General features: G+C 33.4%; 1 protein-coding gene across 2 annotated transcripts; it reads left to right on the top strand.

Moving 5' to 3' along the window:
• The first annotated feature begins 39 nt into the window (after positions 1-39).
• On the top strand, positions 40-23,905 carry LOC127708273 (uncharacterized). 2 transcript variants are annotated; one of them, XM_052213120.1, is made up of 4 exons: positions 40-108; positions 19,923-20,212; positions 20,847-20,969; positions 21,430-23,905. In XM_052213120.1, the coding sequence occupies exons 2-4, from the start codon at positions 19,960-19,962 to the stop codon at positions 21,606-21,608; spliced, it is 555 nt and encodes a 184-aa protein (XP_052069080.1). In that variant the 5' UTR covers positions 40-108; positions 19,923-19,959; the 3' UTR covers positions 21,609-23,905. The 2 variants fall into 2 exon arrangements, with proteins under 2 accessions (XP_052069080.1, XP_052069079.1); XM_052213119.1 differs by lacking the exon at positions 40-108 and adding an exon at positions 173-302.

The raw sequence follows: 23,905 nt of genomic DNA, 5'->3' as shown, positions 1-23,905 counted from the left end.
TTTTTATAATGTTAATTAAAATTTAAGTATCAGGCATATTATCCACCTTGTTGTATTTATTTTCATTTCCGGGAAAATGTAAACAGAAGCCATGACTTATAAAACGAAGTAAGCAAAAAATTAAATAAGATGCATTAAGAAAAGTAATTGCATCTGAAAAGAAGAAAAAAATTCTTGCATTCCCATAAAAATACTGATGACCAAAAAAAATATGGTGTCAGAGCTGACACTGACAGATAAATTAGTTATATATCATGTCATCTGTAACTTGTAAGGAAAATTTTCGGTAAACATGGTAAAAGGTAATTTTCGTTCAACGTGTTCACTATTTTTTATTTGTTTATCAATAATATGAGGCAGAAGTTACCTGTGAAAGAGGACGAAGTTCGTGCAAATAATTATTTAAATACCAGGAATCTCCATGACCTGTTTTATGAATGCGCACTGCATTATTCCTGTTAGGGAGTGTTCATGGATACCACTGTACCCTCGCAGCTTTCGTGGGGAGCTCGGAATAACGGAGGTATCAACCCTATCATACATACATACTGCCATCAATAAATTGTCTTCTACCATAAATTTATCAAATGATACATGCCATTGTTAAATAATCTTTAGCCATCTTCATATAATATTTACCATTTTTAAAGGCAGTGCTTTAATGCCTTTCTAGTTGCCGGGTTAATCCTTCCTTCCGCGATATCCAACTTATCTACGTGGGGGGTCATTAGGCTCCAAGTAGATCCGGAAATGTTGAATTCTCTCCTCTTCTTATTGTGATATAAAATGTTTTTTGTTTCATTTCATTTACATTGGGAAATAGAGAAACGATCATTGTGTTTTGTTATTTTTAAAAACTTTTGATATATTTGTATTTTGCATTATAAGCAGTCAACCGATTGACAAACTAGAATTATTTGAATTCCGTGTGGAAAGAGCTCGGGTTAATTTCGAGTGTTATCTGCAATCTAGATGTTTATAAATCATTTCAGTCGTTGATATAATAATTAAGAGTCGACTGAACATTAATTATATTATACAATTTAAAGCGCATTTCTGTTTATGCACACGAACCCGTCTAACGTTATTGTTATTTCGCAGTTATATAAAGTAGCAAATTATCGTTCTTGAATAGGTGGTGCCGTGGTAGCCGATCCTGTTCCTCAACTTCCGGTTTCTGCACTGTGCAACTATTTCAGTTACATTTTAAATTAACGATGCCAAGTACTTGTTGTTGTGTACCTGGATGTCATTTAAGAGAAGGACATGCATTTCCAAATGACTTAAAAAGAAGGAAAAGTTGGATCAACGCCATGGCCCAAACGCAGATTGCACGAGAACACGATTTCATCGTGGAGTCCATCTCAATCAGCTGTTGTTTGCAAGGCACATTTTACTGAAAAAGACTACGTGCAGGAATCTATTCATGGTAAAACTCTATTTTCTTTTTGAAATATATAGTTATATATGTAATCGCCATGCGAATAAACCAAAGCCTGTTTACAACCGCAATTATCGTTTTAGAATAAAAGGGGTTGGTTAATTCAAGACGTCATAATTTTTTGGATTACGATTTTATGTGATCTGTTTGAGATTTTTTGGTGATTGCTACAGTTATAATGATTTCTTACAAGAGGTATATCATACTGAGAATTATTTTAGCACTAATTATGCTAATGTAGTAATGACAGGAATGCATAAGCTATGCCTCATAGACTTTCTTGAAAAATATCAATGACAATGTTAACAGGAACAAAACAATGACATGCTCTCATCAATATTATAGTTATTTAGGTACAAACAATGTACGTTTGTTGCATAAGTCTCTCATTGTTTGTCCTTTGGATTTACATAACATACATTGAATCAGGCAAACATAGTTTTATCCAGATTGAAATGAATAAATCTAGTTAATATTTCGCCAGGTAATACAAAGTATACATTGCTAATGGAAGTTCATTTAATTATCAAAAAAATAATGTTTTATAACCTTTTTCAGGGCGCAAACCCACCATACAGAGACCTAAGTCTACTGCCATTCCCAGCCTATTTTCCTAGACCAAGCAAGAGACTGAATCGTCAGCAAAAAGAAAAATCAGGGCAGTTTCCTGTGAAAACAAAAGAACTAAACTTGATGAATATTGTAGTAGAAATCTAGAGGAAAGTTTTGATTGTAAAGTTGGTTTTCCTGAAGAAGTCATTCATACTGCAGAAAGGATTTATGACTGTCCACCACCAACTGCTGAGCTAATGTTGAGCTTCAAAGATGGAATTACGCAAACACCATCAATGTCTATGTTTTCAGCAGAGAATTTTGAAATGAAGACACGTGACACAGCCATGCATTTTTATACCAGTTTAGAGTTGTATACTAAATTTTTATTTGTTTTGACCACACTTGGTCCAACAGCACATTGTTTGAGATACATATATTTTCAAATTGATAGGGTGTCAGTTGAAAATCAGTTTTTTTATGACTTTGATGAAATTGAGGCATTATACAACCAACTTCGAACTTTCTAGATTCTAGATTGAATCTAGTGTTAAGAATATTGTGTATATACATGGATTGTTTTTATGCCTAAACAGTGGTGTGAGGCTAACACTTGGCCATCTAGTGGTTTAGTCAGGCATTTTTCGCCATCCAACTTCAAATTAAAGTTTCCAACGACTTGGATTATTATTGACAGCACAGAATATCCTGTGATAAAACTAAAGCTCCTATAGCTCAGGCAACCTTTTCATCATATAAAAACAGAAACACTGAAAATACTTGTATGTTCGACGCCTGGTGGTTTAGTCAACTATGTCTCTACTGCATATGTTGGCTCTGCCAGTGACTATGAAATAGTTGAAAGATGTAGAATACAAAATGTAGTTCAGTTATGTGATCCAGGTGACAGTGTGATGGCAGACAAAGGTTTAAATGTGCAAGATTTGTTTGCTAACTTTTTTCAAAAAAAGAAACAGAATTAGTTCCAAAACTCTTATACGGGATAGAAAAGTCTCCAATTAACATGTGCACATAGAGCGAATTATTGGACTTGGCAAAACATACAAAATTCTAACAAATCCTATGAATGGAACTGAAACAAAACTTTCATCTGAAATAACATTTAGTTGTTTTATGTTGTGTAATTTTAAAACTTGTATTGTGCCAAAGGATGCAGAAATAAAAGTGACGCAATGAATTTTGTTCTGATATATATATATTTATAATTACATGCACATGTAAATTGTAATGCATATAAAAATAAGGAGATGTGGTATGATATTCAGTGAGTTTATCGAACTAAAGTGCATAAGAAATGGGTTTAAGCAGTTACAGGTGTTACTGTCACCGTACAATCTCCAACAATGAGAAAAACTTGTACCGTGTAAAAAATTTCAGAGATCTTACCACTAAGTTTTGTTGTCTCACCTTGACTTTGGTGAATTGTTTATACATGTATCTGTTGATGTAAATATAAAAAAGAAGATGTGGTATGATTGCCAATGAGATAACTCTCACAAGAGACCAAATGACACAGAAATTAACAGCTATAGGTCACAGTATGGCCTTCAACAATGAGCAAAGCCCATACCGCATAGTCAGCTATAAAAGGCCCGAAATGACAATGTAAAACAATTCAAACAAGAAAACTAACGGCCTAATTTATGTACAAAAAATGAACGAATATAACAAATATGCAACACATAAACAAACGACAACCACTGAATTACAGGCTCCTGACTTGGGACAGGCACATACATGTACATACAGAATGTGTCGGGGTTAAACATGTTAGCGGGATCCCAACCTTCCCCCTAACCTGGGACAGTGGTGTAACAGTACAATATAAGAACGAACTATAAAAATCACTTGAAAGAGGCTTAACTCATCAGATGGATAAATACAAATACAAGTGGATGTGGTCGGGTAGTTGTACATCCAAACAAGAAAAAGACAGAAAGTACAGATCTGAGAGTACTTGCAGTTACTGACAGCTAGTTCAAAGCCACTAACAACTGATATAAAAATCTTGCATCTACATTGTAAGACTAAATTATCAATCCGTAAGCTCCCTTTAGAATTTTATAAATTTTAGATTTTACATTTCTGAGTTATGGTGTTTTATTGGGATTTTCCAGTTTTTGTCGAGCCTGCGACTTTTGTCGCAGAAAGCTCGACATAGGGATAGTGATGTGGCGGCGACGGCGTTAGCTTACTTCTTAAAAGCTTTATATTTTAGAAGGTGGAAGACCTGGATGCTTCATACTTTGTATATGGATGCCTCATGTTACGAAGTTTCCGTCAGCCACATGTCCAATGTCCTTGACCTCATTTTCATAGTTCAGTGACTACTTCAAAAAAAAGTTAACATTTTTTGTAATGTTAAATTCTCTCTTATTATAAGTAGTAGGATAACTATGTTTGGTATGTGCGACCTTGCAAGGTCCTCATGCCCGTCAGACAGTTTTCACTTGACCTCGACCTCATTTCATGGATCAGTGAACAAGGTTAAGTTTTGGTGGTCAAGTCCATATCTCAGATACTATAAGTAATAGGTCAAGTATATTCGGTGTATGGAAGGACTGTAAACTGTACATGTCCAACTGGCAGGTGTCATCTGACCTTGACCTCATTTTCATGGTTCAGTAGTTATAGTTAAGTTTTTGTGTTTTGGTCTGTTTTTCTTATACTGTATGCAATAGGTCTACTATATTTGGTGTATGGAATGATTGTAAGATGTACATGTCTAGCTGGCAGGTGTTATTTGACCGTGACCTCATTTTCATGGTTCAGTGGTCAAAGTTAAGATTTTGAGTTTTGGTCTTTTTTTCTAATACTATATGCAATAGGTCAACTATATTTGGTGTATGGAAATATTTTATGATCTTTATGTCAGTCGCGCAGGTTTTATTTGACCTTGACCTCATTTTCACAGTTCATTGCTCTGTTAAGTTTTTATACGCCCGTTTACGGGACGTATTATGGTATACCGTTGTCCGTCTGTCAGTCCGTCGTCAACATGTCGGACATTAACTCAAAAATGCTTTTACCAATTTGCATAAAACTTTGGTGATTTGTTTATATCTATTGACGTGAGCTCCCTTTCATTTTTTATAAAATTTAGATTTTACGTTTCCGAGTTATGGGGTTTTGTTCATTAAAAAAAGGGGGATTTTCCAGTTTTCGGACAATAAGTCAAGAATGCTTTCACCAACTTGCAAGAAATTGTGGTGAATTGTTTATATCTATTGACATGAGCTCCCTTTCGATTTTTATAAATTTTAGATTTTACGTTTCCGAGTTACAGGGTTTTATTCATAAAAAAAGGGGGGATTTTCCAGTTTTCGGACAAAAACTCTAAAATGCTTACAGCAATTCTTATGAAACTTTGGTGAATTGTTTGTATGTATTGATGTAAGCTCCCTTTAGAATTTTATAAATTTTACATTTTACATTTCTGAGTTATGGGGTTTTATTCATTAAAAAAAGGGGTGATTTTCCAGTTTTCGAACAATAACTCAAATATGCTGTCACCAATTCTCATGAAACTTTGGTGAATTGTTTATATCAATTGTTGTAAGCTCCCTTTTTATTTTCATAAATTTCTAATATGACATTGAGAATTAATTGAACTTTATTTGTTTATAGTCTGACAACAGGTTTACTAAGTATTGCACAACAGCAAGAAATCTTTAATTGCATATTCAATTCATATAACCAATTTCAAGATCTTTGACTACATTTATTCAGAAACCTATTATATGTCAAATATTTAATTACAATCCAAATTCAGACCTGAATCAAGCTTGAATATTGTGTCCATTTTTGCCCCAACTGTTCAGGGTTGGACCTCTGCGGGCGTATCTAGTTGTGTTTACCGGTAGGTCTGTTTTTCTTAAACAATAAGCAATAGGTCAACTATATTTGTTGTATGGAAGAATTGTTAGCTGTACATGCCTGCCTGGCATGGTTCATCTGACCTTGACCTCATTTTTATGGTTCATTGGTCAATGTTTAGTTTTCTTGGTTAATGTTAAGTTTATGTGACAGTTGTAATAAAGCTTTATATTAAGGACTATCAACATAATATCAGTGATTAGTAAAGAAGGCGAGACATTTCAGCGTGTGCACTGTTGTTGGACAACAACTCAAAAATGCTTTAAGCAGTTCGCATGAAACTTGGGTGAATTATTTATAGCTATTGATGTAATCTCCCTATAGATTTTCATAAATTTCAAATATGACATTGAGAAGAAATTGAACTTTATTCTTTATAGTCTGGCAACAGATTTATTAAGTATTGCGCAACAGCACAGTTTATTGCACAACAGCAAGAAATCTTTAATTGAATATAAATTCAATTCATATAACCGATTTCAAGTTCTTTGACTACATTTATTCAGAAACTATAATATGTAAAATATTTAATTACAATCCAAATACAGACCTGTATCAAGCTTGAATATTGTGTCCATTTTTGCCCCAACTGTTCAGGGTTGGACCTCTGCGGTGTATCCAGCTGCGCTCAGCGAATCAGTTTATTTCTTAATTAAGAACTCCTTTTTTCATTCATAAATTACTTTAAACTTGGAAATATAATTTTGCTTGGAGTTATAGTTTCTAAAAAAGTATTGTCATTGAAAGAGTTGACATGTTGCAATGTACATTTATTCTACAAAGTTCTATGGTACCAAATCAAAAGTTTATATAAAAGAAAGAAGTCAAAGGTTTCCCATCACAGTTTAGTTACATACATTTTTTTTGTACCGGAGGTCGTTGAATATAGATCATTATATAAATAAGGAGATGTGTTATGATTGCCAATGAAACAACTATCATCCATACTTACCAGTAACAAACCACATTTGCAGAGTTGAATAAAATACAGTTGATAACATTTACTTATTTCTAAAAAGAAAATGCCTAACTATTTTAAACAGTATTTGAATATCAATTATATGGTCATTTTTATAAACTTCCTGTTACAAAACTTTGAATTTTTCGAAAAACTAAGGATTTTCTTATCCAAGGAATAGATTACCTTAGCCGTATTTGGCACAATTTTTTGGAATTTTGGGTCCTCAATGCTCTTCAACTTTATACTTGTTTGGCTTTATAACTATTTTGATCTGAGCGTCACTGATGAGTCTTATGTAGACGAAACGCGAGTCTGGCGTATTAAATTATAATCCTGGTACCTTTGATAACTAATTTGACTATAAACATAGATAAAAAAGGTACAAACTGGATATAATGCACAAGTTCATAAACAAGTGAGAACAAACGCCTTCATATAGTGCTCAGAATATGACATTCATAAAACTTGTTCAATATCATTAGAGAACTCTAAATCTTAAATACTGAAAGCCACCTCTGATAAGTACACTGTACTATGCAAGATAATGATATAACTGGACTAAAAATACACACAACCTGTAATTAACTGCCTTTACAGCGCTTTCGCGCTTTGATTAGGCAGTTAAGCTGCCTTATGCGAGCACCCTAGATTTGTGTTCTACCCAATAAATGCTGAAATACGTGCCATTGTTATTATCTAGCTGGCTATTATGTTATTTATAACTAATTGGACATTTTTTTAATACTTTTATTTCTGGAATACAAAAAATATGACCAGAAAAACCTTAAATGATCGTCGAACTACCCAAAACTTTTGAAGTTGCACATAGGAAGTAGTGCTCAATAGAAATCCGTACGTAATTTATTATCCCCTGTGCTTTTGGCTACGATGTCACAGAACAATTGTATGAAATATTTCAACGCCGAAAATCGGTAATTACAAGTCGTTTATATTTCCTAAAACGCAAAATGCGCAGGAATATTGTTCATGTACAACAAATCTCTATGATAGAGGAAATAAAGTTATATAAGTGGGCGGTAATTTTTAACTTATCTTGCCAAATAAGGTTGTTGTTATTTTATGAATGAAACGAGGTCATGAAACAGCGTCATGAAACAGATGCGGAAATCGACGTTGATGGGATGTTTTAAGTAATGTGGACAACTCGTCCCCGAGACAAGTCGGACCGAATCCACTCAAATCGTCTAAGAAGACAACTTTGACCGTTTGTCAGATTTACTTAGGGTTTCATAAAATATTAGACTAACATGTCTAGCGGAGCCATTAATCTTTTGTTTGTGCATTCGGGTCTATTTAGGGGTATTGGGAGGGGCCTGAAGAAGGGAGGAGTTTACTATAGAACCCTATGGAATTTTATTTTTTTAAAATTTTCAAATGACTATTTCTCGAAAACAGTAAGTGATAGACACATGCAGTCTTCAGTAATGAGAACAGGACAATAAAAAAAATCAACCAAAATATAGGACGAGTCCCTAGGGGTCATCACAACCCTCTTCAATTTGAAAATGTACTTTTATCTTGTAAACCGTCGCGATCCCCACCCCTAAACAATATATATACTTGTATGGGACAATAAAAGAAATCAAATGAAAATAATTTGGGGGAGTCCCGGGTGTCGTCCCACCCCCTCCTGTTTGAGAACTTGGAAATGGTCGAGATCCACACACCTAAACCATATATATTCATGTATTGGACAATATAACAAATCAAATGAAATATAGGGGGAGTCCCTGGGGTCACCCCACCCCCTGTTGTTTGAGAACTTGTAAACGGTCGAGATCCCCACCCCTAAACCATAAATATTCATGTATGGGACAATTTAACAAATCAAATGAAATATATGGGGAGTCCCTGGAGTCACCCCAACCCCTCCTGTTTGAGAACTTGGAAATGGTTAAGATCCCCACCCCTAAACCATATACATTCATGTATGGGACAATAAAACAAATCAAATGAAATATAGGGGGAGTCCCTGGGGACACCCATCCCCTCCTATTTGAGAACTTGTAAACAGTCAAGATCCCCACCCCTAAACCATATATACTCATGTATGGGACAATATAACAAATCAAATGAAATATTTGGGGAGTCCCTGGGGTCACCCACCCCCTCTTGTTTGAGAACTTGGAAATGGTCGAGATCCCCACCCCTAAACCATATGTATTCATGTATGGGACAATATAACAAATCAAATGAAATATAGGTGGAGTCCCTGGGGTCACCCCACCCCCTCCTGTTTGAGAACTTGTAAACGGTCGAGATACCCACACCTAAACCATATTTATTCCTGTTAATCATTTCAAAAAGATTTGAATGACATACAGGGTCAATATCCTAGGTGTCACATATGCATATCACTTTACTAGACCAAACCAATATGAACTGGACTTTGCCCAATGTCAGGAGACCATGGGAATGACGAATTATGGGGGCTTTGTTTGGGAGACTTCGTAACGGCATCCTGTTACAATTAATTCTTGTTTATTATAAAATTTTATTGATGCAAACAATGAGTCTAGGTTAATTGAATTTACTTTAATTATTTATTAAATTATTTCTGGGCCTATAATAATTTTCATTTATGGCTCATTTTAAAGAAAACATAAATCTTTCAAGCAGTGTAAAGCCCGAGAATGTTTGACCAACTGTTTTATAATCACCTGTCATTTTATTCCTAACTTGGTATGGAGTAACATCATGCACTTGGGGGTGAAGATGGGGGTCATTTACATTGATATATGAGTTGCTTTTGAAAACCTTGATGAAATATTAATTGATTTGCCTTAATAATCAATTCATTTAATGAACATAAATGTACAATATACGAATGTTTAATGTTTGTTCTTTCAAGTCTTAAAAAAAAAATTGAAGCAACTCTGCCACAGTTTTCATAATTACGTTTGCCTTGGTTTTTGGTTAACTGCCTACAGCGCTTACAGTGCTTTGATTATTTAACTGCACTATGACAAGGTTTAGTCTAAATTTGTTTTTTCGTTTTGATATCTGCCCCAATTTTTGAAAGTAATTATAATCTGTTGCATGTAAGTGCATAACACATATTGTATTAAAATCGAAAGGGTTCTTCTGTTTACTGTTTTAAAGCCCTGAAGCATGTCCGTTTAATGATCGCTAATCACAAAGGCACAAGTGAGCTTTTCTCATCACTTGACGTCCATCGTTGTCGTCGTCATCGTCTCTTAACTTTTACAAAAACTTTCTCCTCTGAAACAACTGAGCCAAATTTAACAAAACTTGACCCATATCAACATTGAGGTATTTAGTTTTAAAAAATGTGTCTGATGACCCCGCCTACCAACCAAGATGGGGGACATGGCTAAAAATAGAACATAGGGGTAAAATGCAAGGTTTATCTATTATTTTGAAAACCACTATAAAAAGAGAAAATCTGACAGGACTTAAACAGTTAAAATGGTGAGCTCATCTATTGTTCTTTTAAATTAAAACTGTCAGAAGACTTCTTTTAAGTGTTGTTGCCCTTAAATGACACATTTTACCATTTTTTTCATTTTTTGTCTCACCTTCAACAAAGTGACAGAATGCGAGACATACGTATATCAATGTGGCGGCGGCGTTAAGTATTTGTGTAAAGCTTTATATTTCAGAAGCTATAAGACCTGGATGCTTCATACCTTAAGCTTGTATGCAGATACCTTATGTTACGAAGTTACCGTCTGTCATATGTCCATTGTCCTTGACCTCATTTTCATGGTTCAATGACTACTTGAAAAAAAATTACTGTTTTTTTGAAAAAGTGAAATACTCTCTTATTATGAGTATTAGGATAAATATTTTTGGTATGTGGCTTCCTTGCAAGGTCTACATGTCGGTCAAGTAGGGTTCACCTGACCTCAACCTCATTTCTTGGAACAGTGATCAAGGTTAAAGTTGCATTATCAAGTCCTTATCTCAGATTCTATAAGCCGTAGGTGAACTATATTTGGTGTATGGAATTATTGTAAGGTGTGCAATGTCTGACTGGCAGGTTTCACCTGACCTTGACCTCAATTTCATGGTTCTTTGCAAAATGTTTAGTTATTGTGGTTTGGTCTATTTCTCAGATACTGTAAGCAATAGGGCAACTATATAAGGTGTATAGAATAATTGTAAGGTGTACATGTCCGACTGGCAGGTTTCACCTGACCTTGACCTCAATTTCATGGTCCACTGCACAATGTTTAGTTTTGTGGTTTGGTCTATTTCTCAGATACTATAAGCAATAGGGCCACTATTAGTTGTATGGAATGATTGTAAGATGTACATGTCCGCCAGGCAGGTTTCATCTGACCTTGACCTCATTATCATGGTTCATTGAACAATGTTTAGTTTTTGTGGTTTGGTCTATTTCTCTGAGACTATAAACAATAGGTCAACTATATTTGGTGTATGGAATAGTTGTAAGGTGTACATGTCTGTCTGGCATGGTTTATATTATAACCTCAACCTCATTTTCATGGTTCATTGGTCAATGTTGATTTTGTGGTTTGATCTGTTGTTTAGGTACTATAAGTGGTAGGACCACTATATTTGGTGTATGGAATGATTGTTAGGTGTCTGGCATGGTTCATCTGACCGTGACTTCATTTTCATTGATCATTGATAATGTTAAGTTTATATGTGATACTTGTAGTAAAATCTTCATATTACAGACTTTCAACATGAATTCAATCATAAGTAAAACAGGCGAGACATTTCAGTGTATGCACTCTTGTTGTCTATTATCTTGAAAACTATAAAAGATAGAGAGAAACTTTCAACAGCAAAAATGATCAGCAAGACAAGATTTACCAAGAGTCAAACATGACAGAAATCGCTAGACGTCTCCTTATTATCCTTTAATGAAGATTTTTACCAATTCTTGGAGTTTTTGCATAATATCTTAAAAACTACTATAGATAAATAGAAACTTTGAAAAGCAAAACTGATCAACAAGACAAGATCTACAAATGAATTTAATAGCAGAATTCTTCAGTTGACTCATTTTGGAGTTATTGCTCTTTAATGACGATTTACACCAATTTTAGTGTTATTGCCTATTATCTTGAAAACTACATGTACAAAAAATGTATAATAGATAGATGGACACTTTAAATATCAAAGGTGATGAGCAAGACAAGATCTACAAACAAGCTGACATGGTCAAAATTGTAAGTCGACTAGTTATTGGAGTTCCTGCTCTTTAATGATGATTTTACCATTTTTTAGCATTTTTGCCTATTTTCTTGAAAGCTATAAAAGATAGATGGAAACTTTAAAAACAAAAATGATCAACAAGACAAGCTCTACAATCAAGTCAAATTTGCCGAAATAGTTACTCAATTCATTATAGTAGTGATTGCCCTCAAAGGTGCATTAGCTACGAGATATAAAAAAAATAAAATATGATTTTTTTTTGTTCAATCATTGATGAAAGTGAAATAGTGAAGTAATAATTCGCTTTTAACAGCCAGTTTGGTTCAGTTTTGTCAAAATAAGCAAAAAAAAACATTGCTAATGAGTTTTTCACTTGCAAGTGAATAATTCGACCTCATTGAATCTTTATTTATGTGAACTTAATTGATCCCCATAGCTGGAGATGGGTTACGCATGAACTAGGTGTGTTCAGTTATTAAATAGAAAAGAATATCTACACTGGAAGTGAAACAAAGATAAACCAATTGGTTGACTAATTCGATCCAGAAAAACTCATTCTTATAGGTTGCACTTTGTAAATATAGCTGTTTCTCAAACCACGCCTCTTTTGGGGAGATATTTAATATTCATAGGTATGTTAATTTGTTAACGTACTGGTTCCCATTGATGATCTCTGTGTTTCATCTCATAGAGACATCACTTGGAAATGTAACCAGTATTGAAAAACATGGTAGCGGCTAAATTTTAATTCTTAGGAGGTCCAAAAATGGAGGTAAGGGTAGTATAGAATTTTAGTATAAGTTTAAACTCTTAGAAGTTCAGGGCATATAAATGTTGAAAATATGCCGCACAGCCCTATATTTTGACCTTTGAATAAAATAGTAGTGCATATAAACTTTCCATTCTGGGATATTATTTTTCACGAAACTTCATAGTAAAAGTGTCACAGTTTTAGCCGCAAAGGGAGTTCCTATGGGAAATTGCATTGTCAGTATTTACAGAATTGCAACCTATACAGATTAAAATGATTATTAACATATTTTTTTAACCTATAATATGAAATCAAACGGGCCTAGAAAAATCCAATTGGTGGAGTTCACTATCTATTTATATCTATGTTTATGTTTATATCGGGTTATATGAAAGTGGGCAGTATTCAGAGGTCACCTCGATGATTAATTAGATGGTGTCTAGACTAAAATACACATGAAATGCTGATACATACTATCGAGTCCATGAATCGTAAATTGTTTATTTTAGACTTTATATAATTTGGATATGGGTTTTAGTATGTTATAAGTCGAATATAAGAATTTGAGTCAAATCGGTGAACATGAATTTGACAGCTAATGCCCCTTTAAACAACAATTTTTTACCCTCTTTTGTGTTTTGGGTAAAAATTAAAGATGGAGAGAAAGTATAAACAGAAAAATTTTTCAGCAATACAAGATCAACAAGGAAGAGATTTTTGTTATGAATTATATTCTAGTCTACAATGTTGGAGCGCGCTAGCGTGTCCATTGTTGGAGATGCACATAGACCTAGGTGTGCGACACATGCTCCTTAGAGCCTCTAGTTTGGTAATGGTTTGCTCCTTTTGGTATTATCAAATAAAAAAATTCCAGAATGGTATGCTCCTTTTAATGTAATCATAAACAAATATGCAGGAAATCGTATGCTTCTATATAATGTATTAACAAAAATCCTTGGAAAAAAAAAAAAACCAGAAAGAAGTTTTTCTCCATGTTATTGAAGCTTTCTTACATGATAGCAGTACCCTACTGTAGACAAAAATCAACCCTTCTACCATTTATATATCATAAAATGAGGCAGATGCTACATTATCTACTATAGAAGGTTATTAGTTGTTAACAAGTGGATTTTGAATGTTTGTTTTACTTGTCATAATTCTTTTCTGAGATCAGATATGCAAATTTGCAGGAAATTGTATGATCCTTTATTATGTTTTATCAAAAATCTAGAAAAAGTGAAAACTGAAAAAAAAGTTGGTCCATTCATTTTTTGAGTACAAATGTTATAGGAAAATTCCCTGGGAAGAATACAAACAACTTTTATGAAAGCAACCAATCACATTTGTCACAACCTGCCCTAATGATATCTATTTTCTGAACAATTCCATTGTCTTCTCTATTGGGATATTTGGATTTATACATGTAAGTTGTTAAAACTCTGTCTTGAATTAGGTGCAATGCATGTTTAACCTCACTGCCTTTAAGGCACACCAAAAAAAAAAACCCAAAAAGCATGTATAATGTGACAACAAACTCTTAAAAAGCTAAATTAAGTATCACTGTAAACAGTGGAAAACATAAAAATGAAGGCAATACTTGGCCTAGCTCTTGGCTAGTGAAGTTTGTCAGAAAACTTTAATCCCTGCTCTACATATGTTTTCCCAAACCTAAAAAAGTTGAAAACAAATAGTCAGCAGAAATTTTCACCAAATTCTCCAAATAGCAAAAACATTAAGATATGACATAAGATAACCACTGCAAAAGATTCCAATTTTTATACAACCGCAAATTGATTTTGGGGGTTATGGTTCCAACAGTTTAGGAATTAAGGGCCAAAAAGGGGCCAAAAACAAACATTTTTGTAGTTTCCGGACAATAACTTGTGTGTAAGTGTATGGATCTCTCTGAAATTGTACCACAAAAGAGGGACTTGATATCTATATCATTAACGGGAAGCTTAATACAAAAATTTATGATAAAAGAGATTATTTTTCATTTCCTATCGTTAATTATCCATTTTTAGATGGTGACGTTCCCTTGTCACCATCTTATGGTGTTTATATATCTCAACTTGTACGATTCGCTCGTGTATGTAACAATGTATTAGATTTTAGCGAGAGAAATTTATATATTACTGAAAAATTATTACACCAGGGTTTTCGATATCATAAACTAGTCAAAACATTTACTAAATTTTATCATCGGTATAAGGACATCATTCGTAAATATAACTCAACATGCAGACATCTTATACGTTCGGGTATTTCATATCCAATCTTTTATGGTAATATTCTTTACAAAGCACAAAAATGTCAGTATTCACCTCAAAAGCTAACAAAACCTTTAAACAGACTTATTAAGAAGGGATATAGTTACGATACTGTTGTCAGGTCATTAAAGATTGCATATTTTGGCTTTAATATTGATTCACTTATAAGGTCTTTGCATCGGAATTAAACATATTTATTCTAAAACCAGTTGTTGGCATGACACGGGTTATGTTCTTCTCATATATTTTATGACGGTATAATACTAAACCCCTAACAGGAGGGATTGTGCTTGATATTCATAAGATGAAGACATAATCTTTCAATCAGTTTAATTGAGGTCTGGAGCTGGCATGTCAGTAGCTGCTAGTAGTCTGTTGTTATTTATGTATTATTGTCATTTTGTTTATTTTCTTTTGTTTCCTGTTCTGACATCGGACTCCGACTTCTCTTAAACTGAGTTTTACTGTGCGTACTGTTGTACGTTTGTTTTTTCTACATTGGCTAGAGGTATAGGGGGAGGGTTGAGATCTCAAAAAACATGTTTAACCCCGCCGCATTTTTGCACCTGTCCCAAGTCAGGAGCCTCTGGCCTTTGTTAGTCTTGTATCATTTTTGTCGAGCCTGCGACTTTTGTCGCAGAAAGCTCGACATAGGGATAGCGATCCGGCGGCGGCGGCGGCGGCGGCTACGGCGGCGGCGGCGGCGTTAGCTAACTTCTTAAAAGCTTTATATTTTAGAAGATGGAAGACCTGGATGCTTCATACTTTGTATATGGATGCCTCATGTTACGAAGTTTCCGTCAGTCACATGTCCAATGTCCTTGACCTCATTTTCATGGTTCAGTGACTACTTGAAAAAAAAGTTCAGATTTTTTGTAATGTTAAATTCTCTCTTATTATAAGTAATAGGATAACTATATTTGGTATGTGCGTACCTTGCAAGGTCCTCATGCCCGTCAGACAGTTTTCACTTGACCTCGACCTCATTTCATGGATCAGTGAACAAGGTTAAGTTTTCGTGGTCAAGTCCATATCTCAGATACTATAAGCAATAGGTCTAGTATATTCGGTGTATGGAAGGACTGTAAGGTGTACATGTCCAACTGGCAGGTGTCATCTGACCTTGACCTCATTTTCATGGTTCAGTGGTTATAGTTAAGTTTTTGTGTTTTGGTCTGTTTTTCTTATACTGTATGCAATAGGTCTACTATATTTGGTGTATGGAATGATTGTAAGGTGTACATGTCTAGCTGGCAGGTGTCATCTGACCTTGACCTCATTTTCATGGTTCAGTGGTCAAAGTTAAGTTTTTGAGTTTTGGTCTTTCTTTCTAATACTGCATGCAATAGGTCAGCTATATTTGGTGTATGGAATGATTGTAAGGTGTACATGTCTAGCTGGCAGGTGTCATCTTACCTTGACCTCATTTTCATGGTTCAGTGGTCAAAGTTAAGTTTTTGAGTTTTGGTCTTTTTTTCTAATACTATATGCAATAGTTCAACTATATTTGGTGTATGGAAATATTTTATGATCTATATGTCAGTCACGCAGGTTTTATTTGACCTTGACCTCATTTTCAAGGTTCATTGCTCAGTGTTAAGTTTTTGTGTTTTTGTCTGTTTTTCTTAAACTATAAGCAATAGGTCAACTATATTTGTTGTATGGAAGAATTGTTAGCTGTACATGCCTGCCTAGCATGGTTCATCTGACCTTGACCTTATTTTCATGGTTCATTGGTCAATGTTTAGTTTACTTGGTTAATGTTAAGTTTATGTGACAGTTGTAATAAAGCTTTATATTTAGGACTATCAACATAATATCAATGATTTGTAAAGAAGGCGAGACATTTCAGCGTGTGCACTCTTGTTAATTTTAGTTTCTTGTGTATAATTTGGAGTTTAGTATGACGTCCATTATCACTGAACTAGTATACATATTTGTTTAGGGGCCAGCTGAAGGACGCCTCCGGGTGCGGGAGTTTCTCGCTGCATTGAAGACCCATTGGTGGCCTTCAGCTGTTTTCTGCTCTATGGTCGGGTTGTTGTCTCTTTGACACATTCCCCATTTCCATTCTCAATTTTACTAAAGATACCAGAAGGACAGTCAAACTCATAGATCGAAAACAAACTGACAACGCCATGGCCAAAAATAAAAAGACAAACAGACAAATAATAGTACAGATGACACAACATAGAAAACCAAAGACTAAGCAGCACGAACCCCACCAAAAACTGGGGGTGATCTCAGGTGCTCCGGAAGGGTAAGCAGATCCTGCTCCACATGTGGCACCCATCGTGTTGCTTATGTTATTACAAATCCGGTAAATAGTCTAATTCGGTAAGTCACATTCGTGAAAAGGGAGGGTATTGTAGTTACGACATAAGGAACATATCCGATATCATCTGTAAAACGGTTATGGAACAAGGTTCCATATCACAAAGGGAAGGCTGGGATTGAGTTTGGGGGTAATTGCCCCAAATGTTCAGGAATTAGGGACAAAAAGGGGCCAAAAACAAACATTTTTCTAGTTTCCAGACAATAACTTGTCTTTAAGTTTATGGATCTCTCTGAAATTGTACTACAAGGTTCCATACCACAAAGGGAAGGCTAGGATTGAGTTTGGGGGTAATTGCAGGGGCAAAAAAGGGGTGAAAAAAAAGCATTTTTCTAGTTTCCAGACAATAACTTGTGTTAAAGTTTATGGAACTCTCTGAAATTGTATATTTTTCCTGAAAAGAAAAATAATCTTCAAAATTTTGAAAAAATTTGGGGGTGGGGGATTTTTTTCAAATTTTTTTTGGGGGTTCATATTTTTTTTTCTTCAAAATTTTAGGAATTTCAAATTTTTTGAAAAAAAAATTTTAGAGGGGGGGGGGGGGATTTCTTTTTTGGGGGTTCATACTTTTTTCTTCAAGATTTTTCAAAATTTAAAATTTTTTCAAATTTTTTTTTTGGGGGGGGGGGGATTTTTTTTTTCATAATTTTTTGGTTTTCCCAAAAAATTTCAATTTTTACATTGATTATTTCTGATTTATATATAAAAGTAACAAATACTGATATGGCAGGAGATACACACCGATCAGGATGTGTAAATTATTATATATGGCCCAAGAACAGTTATTTCGTAGTGCATTTCTTCTAGACTATAAAGTCAAATTTAAAAAATCGTACCTGCTCTATCTCAAAAAGATTTTTACAGTGTAGTGTACTACTATTGGAACAAATAATATCAAAATTATAGAAAAGTCTACCAGCTCTAACTCAAAATATTCACAATTCTATGTTAAGGGGGTCTAAAATTCAGTTTGACAGCTTCAGACATACTAGTTTTTTACCTTTTTTAACTGGACCAAATCACTACTTTACGTAAAGATTCAGCACCCAAATTTTTTTAACATGTAATTTCATCCCCTTACTTAATATTTCATGCATAAAATATAAAGAAATAAATTTGGAAAGTGTATGAAAAAAATTTGCAAGTTATACACTGTCCACACTAGAGACTATATTTGTAGACAACGAAAATCTAAGGATGATAACTGTGTCCTCAGACCTTATAACAGATTAACTAAGTATTGTGCACAGTATTGCGCAATAGCAAGAAATCTTCAATTGAAAATAAATACAAATCTTTTAACCAATTTCAATGGGATTAATTTAAGTCTTTAATTTTTGGGGGTTCTAACCTTGTATTACTATTTGGATATTGGGCTCCAATTTTAAATTGGTCTACATTGAGGTCCAAAGGGTCCAAAATTAAACTTTGTTTGATTTCATCAAAAACTGAATTATTGCGGCTCTATGATATGCTGAATCTTATTGTGCATTTAGATTTTTTATTTTGGGCCCTGTTTTCAAATTAGTCCATATTAAGGTTTGGAGGGTCAAAAATTAAACTTTGTTTTATTTCAACTAAAATTAAATTTTGGGTGTTTTTTTATATGCTGAATCTTACCATGTTGTTAGATTTTGGATATCAGACCATACTAGGTAAATTAAATGTCCCATTTCAAATTTTTAAGATCTATGACCACATTTATTTTGTGTCAGAAACCTATATTATGTCAAAAATTTGATCACAATCCAAAATCAGACAGTATCAAGCTTGAATATTGTGTCCAAACTTGCCCCAACTGTTAAGGGTTCGACCTCTGCGGTGGTATCAGGCTGCGCTCAGCAAAGCATTTTATTTTACAACACAATTATATTTTATTCATCACATATGCTTGTTGCATTGTTTCATTAAGAGCTGAGTTCCTCTTGATGTGTCCTATAATATTCCACTGATTATCCAGGTTAGTACTGACATGAGTGACGTGTTGATGTATATTAATTTCTTGAAATACAATGGTTTAATGCATTATGTATTCTTCTTTTCAGTGGCACCAGTAATAGATTAGATTTAACTGTTTTGTTTTCCATAAATCTTTTATTTCGAAGGAAGTTTAACCTTTCCTCAGAATTATTAGAAAATGAAAGGATATGGAGAAAATGTACATGGGACAAAATCGCACACAATACATAGAAAACATAGAAAATTATCAATGAACAGGGCTTTTATTCCTGTTCTTCATCTTGACAGTTTACCTGGCCAATTAAATTTTTGCAGAATGAACTGTCTCTTTGAATAAAAACAAAAGCTTTTGTTCTCTGTGAAGTTCATTCATGGGAATTTTAAATTTCTCCTTTTAAAAAAAATCATTTATTGATTAGTTTGGCTGTACAAAAGTTTAGCTTTTGATGTAGTTTGTCTGTACAAAAGTTAAGCTTTTGATGCTTAAGTACAAAATTTTCAAAATTTTATAGACTTGAAAGAGAAAGGTGAATAAATTACCACTGCTAAAAACAATCCATCATTTTATTATTTTCTTTTTTCAGGTGATGAGTTGATCTGACAATACTTTAAACACAAAAAATGGCAGGAGATGGGTCTTTCTCACCAGTGTCTGTGAGACCATCACATAGACCATGCAGAGAGCATTATCTAAATGATGAAGAAGACAAACTTGAAGGTCATGATGGACCAAAATTGGTTCGACAAATGGTGATTGGTTTCTCATGTGCTGCTTTATTTGGTTTAGTTATGTTAGTGATAGGAAGTGTGTTTATTGGTGATGCTGTCAAATCTGGATACGCCATAACTATTATGTTATGTGTAATGGGCATTGGTAAGATTCTTCTGTCAAAATAGTGAACTAAGGACTTAATTAAAAATAGGAAAAACTAAATGTAAATTAATTAAACAGAGAACAATTGACCAGGAGGTCATGGCAAGCACTATATTTCATAGGACATGGATATGGAAACTTGGTATTAATTGAAAAAAGCTTTAAGCAATTCATAGTGTTAATTTTGATATCATTTATATTTGTATGCAACATTTCCTGAATTCACAATAATCAATCTCACATTTTGTAAATGGTGCATAAATTGCAATAATAAATGCATGTAAAATTTCTGAATTTACAGTATTTTCATATTACCTTTAAGGTTTTAGAGAATATTCAAACATACAGAGATATTTAGTCCATTACCTTGATATTTGGTCTTGACTTAACATGCAATATCATTGGTGAGGAGCTTACATCCAGTCATTACCACTTATGGTTTAGAAGACTCAAGGACAAACCAGTGAAACTAAAAAAAACTGGCTTTTAAATTATAAATGTTTGTAATAAATGTTCATACAAATAAAATATGCAAATGGTAAACAAGAACAAACGGTGCATTTTCATTCCAAACAGAGCTTTGGAATCTGTTGTCCAACAATATTTGTAAATTCGTCCATCTTTCTCTTTTCAGTATGTGGTCTTATCATATTAGTCACTGCTATAATATTGGGAAAATTATTTATCTCAAGAAAATGGAGAATATCTAGAGGACGTCCAAGACGCCCACCTCAGCAGTGTATGCAGACTTGTTCAGGTAGATATAAAGATTAGAATGCCTGTCAATATCTATATTAACTATAATATTTAATTATCCACTAAAGGCCAAAGGACAAGGTTGTTTATAGACTATTCAAAATTGTGAAGATTATTGACAAGTAAATAGATTGTGAAATAAAATGAGTATTCAAATGAAATCATTGTATCCCACACAACAAAGTGACTGAGGGGTTTAATGTTTTTGCTTCCTCAGTCATCTATGGTTTTGTTGTTGCTATGTTAGCATCTTCATCTTTTGTGGGATCTTCTTCAAATATGGATGAAGGTTTTCAAAGATGAGTTCATTTATCAGAAAAAAATATAATTTGGGCCATTTTTAAGGAAGTAGACTTATAGAATTTAATACTATTTCTTGTTGCCATGCTAGCACCATAATTTTTTTAGGGATATGAAATAAAATTGTTTGTATAATAGCTAACATTATTGTGAATTTTTAGTGATCCACACTCCTTCCAATGATCAGCTGAATACATGTACACGACCTGATCCACCGCCAGCTTACGAGTCAATTATGATGGCAGAAATAGGAACTGAAGATGGACCAATAATTATGACAGCTCCACCTAATTATCATGATATTTCTGCACCACTACCAAAATATGGAGAATCTATTTGATATTTATATGACTGGGCATTATAAAAGTTCTTCCTGTTCTTGTTTCCAGACAAAGTGTATTCTATATTTTATCAATTGCTTTAATGTTGTACCTGAAATATGGACTACTTAATGTTACAGAATCATATAAATATTGTTTATTCAGTGTTTACTTTCTATCAAGTATTGAATGGAGATTGTAAGTTTTACATGTTATAAATACAAGTGATGTAGCAAGTACATTTTGCATTAGCAGAGATGTTGTTTTCAAATGTGTTATGTGAACTTATGTCACATGCTTTCTTAGCTCTTAAAATTTACACAATCTCCTTTGTATTGAAATAGTCTGCACCAAAATCTTTTTAACTACTAGTCCAAAGACCAATATACCAACATTTTTCTTGTGTGTTTGAACATAGTTTTGCAAATACTTATTAGTCCGAATAAAATTTTACAAGTTTGTGGCATTGGACCAGTGGCTAGCAGTGCAGAAAGTAGAAGCACATCTAAAATCAACAAATGAACACCAGATGACAATTGAGTTTTCATGGTAACCTTTAACATTTATATTTTTTGTGCAAAACATAATTGATCTTCCTTTTGTGATTTAGATAGGGAAGAATAATGTATTTAATTTATTGTTAAGTTGTTCTGGATGCTATTTGTGGTACATTTTTAAAATACTGATTTAGAAAGAAATTTAAATGAAATGTCTTATATTAGTGTTATAGAAGTTTTTATTCATTATTGATTTATTTGCAGATATGTACCACATTTTTGTTTTGTACAGTCTCAATCCAGGAAATAATATATTTCAGGCATGATATATAAGATCTGTATGTTGTAAATAGTTTATATCATATTTCTATATTCAATGTTTGTGAGTACCAATGGTTAGCCAAAGAGCTCATGTTTCTGTATGAGAAAGGCAGATTACTGGAGCTTGGTGCAAAATTACTCATGTGTATAGTCAAAGATCTTGTGTGTCTATAAAAAAGGCAGATTCCTGGAGCTTTATGTAAATGAATTCATGTGCATGTATTAGAAAGGCAGATTTCTGGAGATTGCAGCTTTAAATGACTTTTTTTTTTTTACAATATTTGACTTTAAGTGGTTGTGTTGTTGAATGCTGCACAGTTTTATGAATAGCATGTTTATTTATTTTAATCTAATTTAGCATTTACGTCATCACCATGACTACCTTCACTTGATAAATGATTACAATTTCAATATCATAGGAAATATCCTGAGATAAATATGAACTGTCTATGCATTTGTTACTTGGTTACTAATTTTCTTTGAATGAGGACAAATTGGTTTTTTTTTTTAATGGATACTTGATTTTATCATTTTGACAAATTCTGCATACAAGACTTCAGGTGTTTTGTGATCTGTTAAAATCTGGAATTCCTGGTTCAGATATACCCATAAATTCACAAAAGTTAGTACCCAACCAATAATGATTTAATTCATATAATGCTATTTATATACAACTAACTCATCACAGATACGAGGACTCAAATTTTGTAGAAAAGACCCATCAGTGAAGCTCGAATCAAAAAAGCTTAAAAGGTCAAATAAAGAACAAAGTTGCAGAGCATTAAGGACCCAAAATTCCTTAAAATTTTGCTACCTACGGCTAATTTCTATTCCTGGGGTAGAAAATTCTTAATGTATAGAAACTTTTTTTCAAGTTTTGTAAACAGTAAATTTATAAGTATGACCATATCAATGATAATTCATGTCAACACTGAAGTGTTGACTACTGGACTGGTGATACCCTCGGGGAGTAAATCTCCACCAGCAGTGGCATCAACTCAGTGTTGCAATAGTTGTAGATAGTAAATGTGTGTATTATTGTAAAATGTCTAATTTAGAGCACAATCATTCTTAATGACTTATTGAATTGGTAAAAGCAGTTTTTAAAAGTCTGAATATTTTTTTATCTTATTAGAGAAAATAAATCAAATGTCATTTGTGTTTTTTTGTTGTGTGTGGGTTGCTGGCTTATTGACCAACCTACATATTGTTTTATTCACATGTATTTACTTCTAATTACCCTTGTAAAGACTGATTTACAACATTTCTACAAAGAAATATTTTCCTATCTTGACTTGTGATATAATTTTTGTTGATGCTTGTTCTTTCATGATATATAATTATATACTTGTATTATGTCAAATCTAAGCCTGATTTTTTTGTCATCAGATCTAATTTTGTTATAAAGTTGTGATACTTTTGTTATTGGTTTTATATATTAGTGTATTCAAGAGGATTTTATTTACAATAAAGTGAACAACTCAAATTTGTTATTTTTA

Source organism: Mytilus californianus, unplaced genomic scaffold (assembly GCF_021869535.1).
Source record: "Mytilus californianus isolate M0D057914Y unplaced genomic scaffold, xbMytCali1.0.p SCAF_7, whole genome shotgun sequence".
NCBI classification, from domain to species: Eukaryota; Metazoa; Mollusca; class Bivalvia; order Mytilida; family Mytilidae; genus Mytilus; species Mytilus californianus.
The sequence above is the reverse complement of the archived record's forward strand: the minus strand, read 5'-3'. Positions and strand labels throughout refer to the sequence as shown.

Coding starts and splice junctions, on each gene's coding strand:
- LOC127708273 (XM_052213120.1), top strand. CDS start 19,960: ATGGCAGGAGATGGGTCTTTCTCACCAGTGTCTGTGAGACCATCACAT. Junction 20,213..20,846: donor GTTATGTGTAATGGGCATTG/GTAAGATTCTTC, acceptor TTCTCTTTTCAG/TATGTGGTCTTATCATATTA. Junction 20,970..21,429: donor GTGTATGCAGACTTGTTCAG/GTAGATATAAAG, acceptor GTGAATTTTTAG/TGATCCACACTCCTTCCAAT.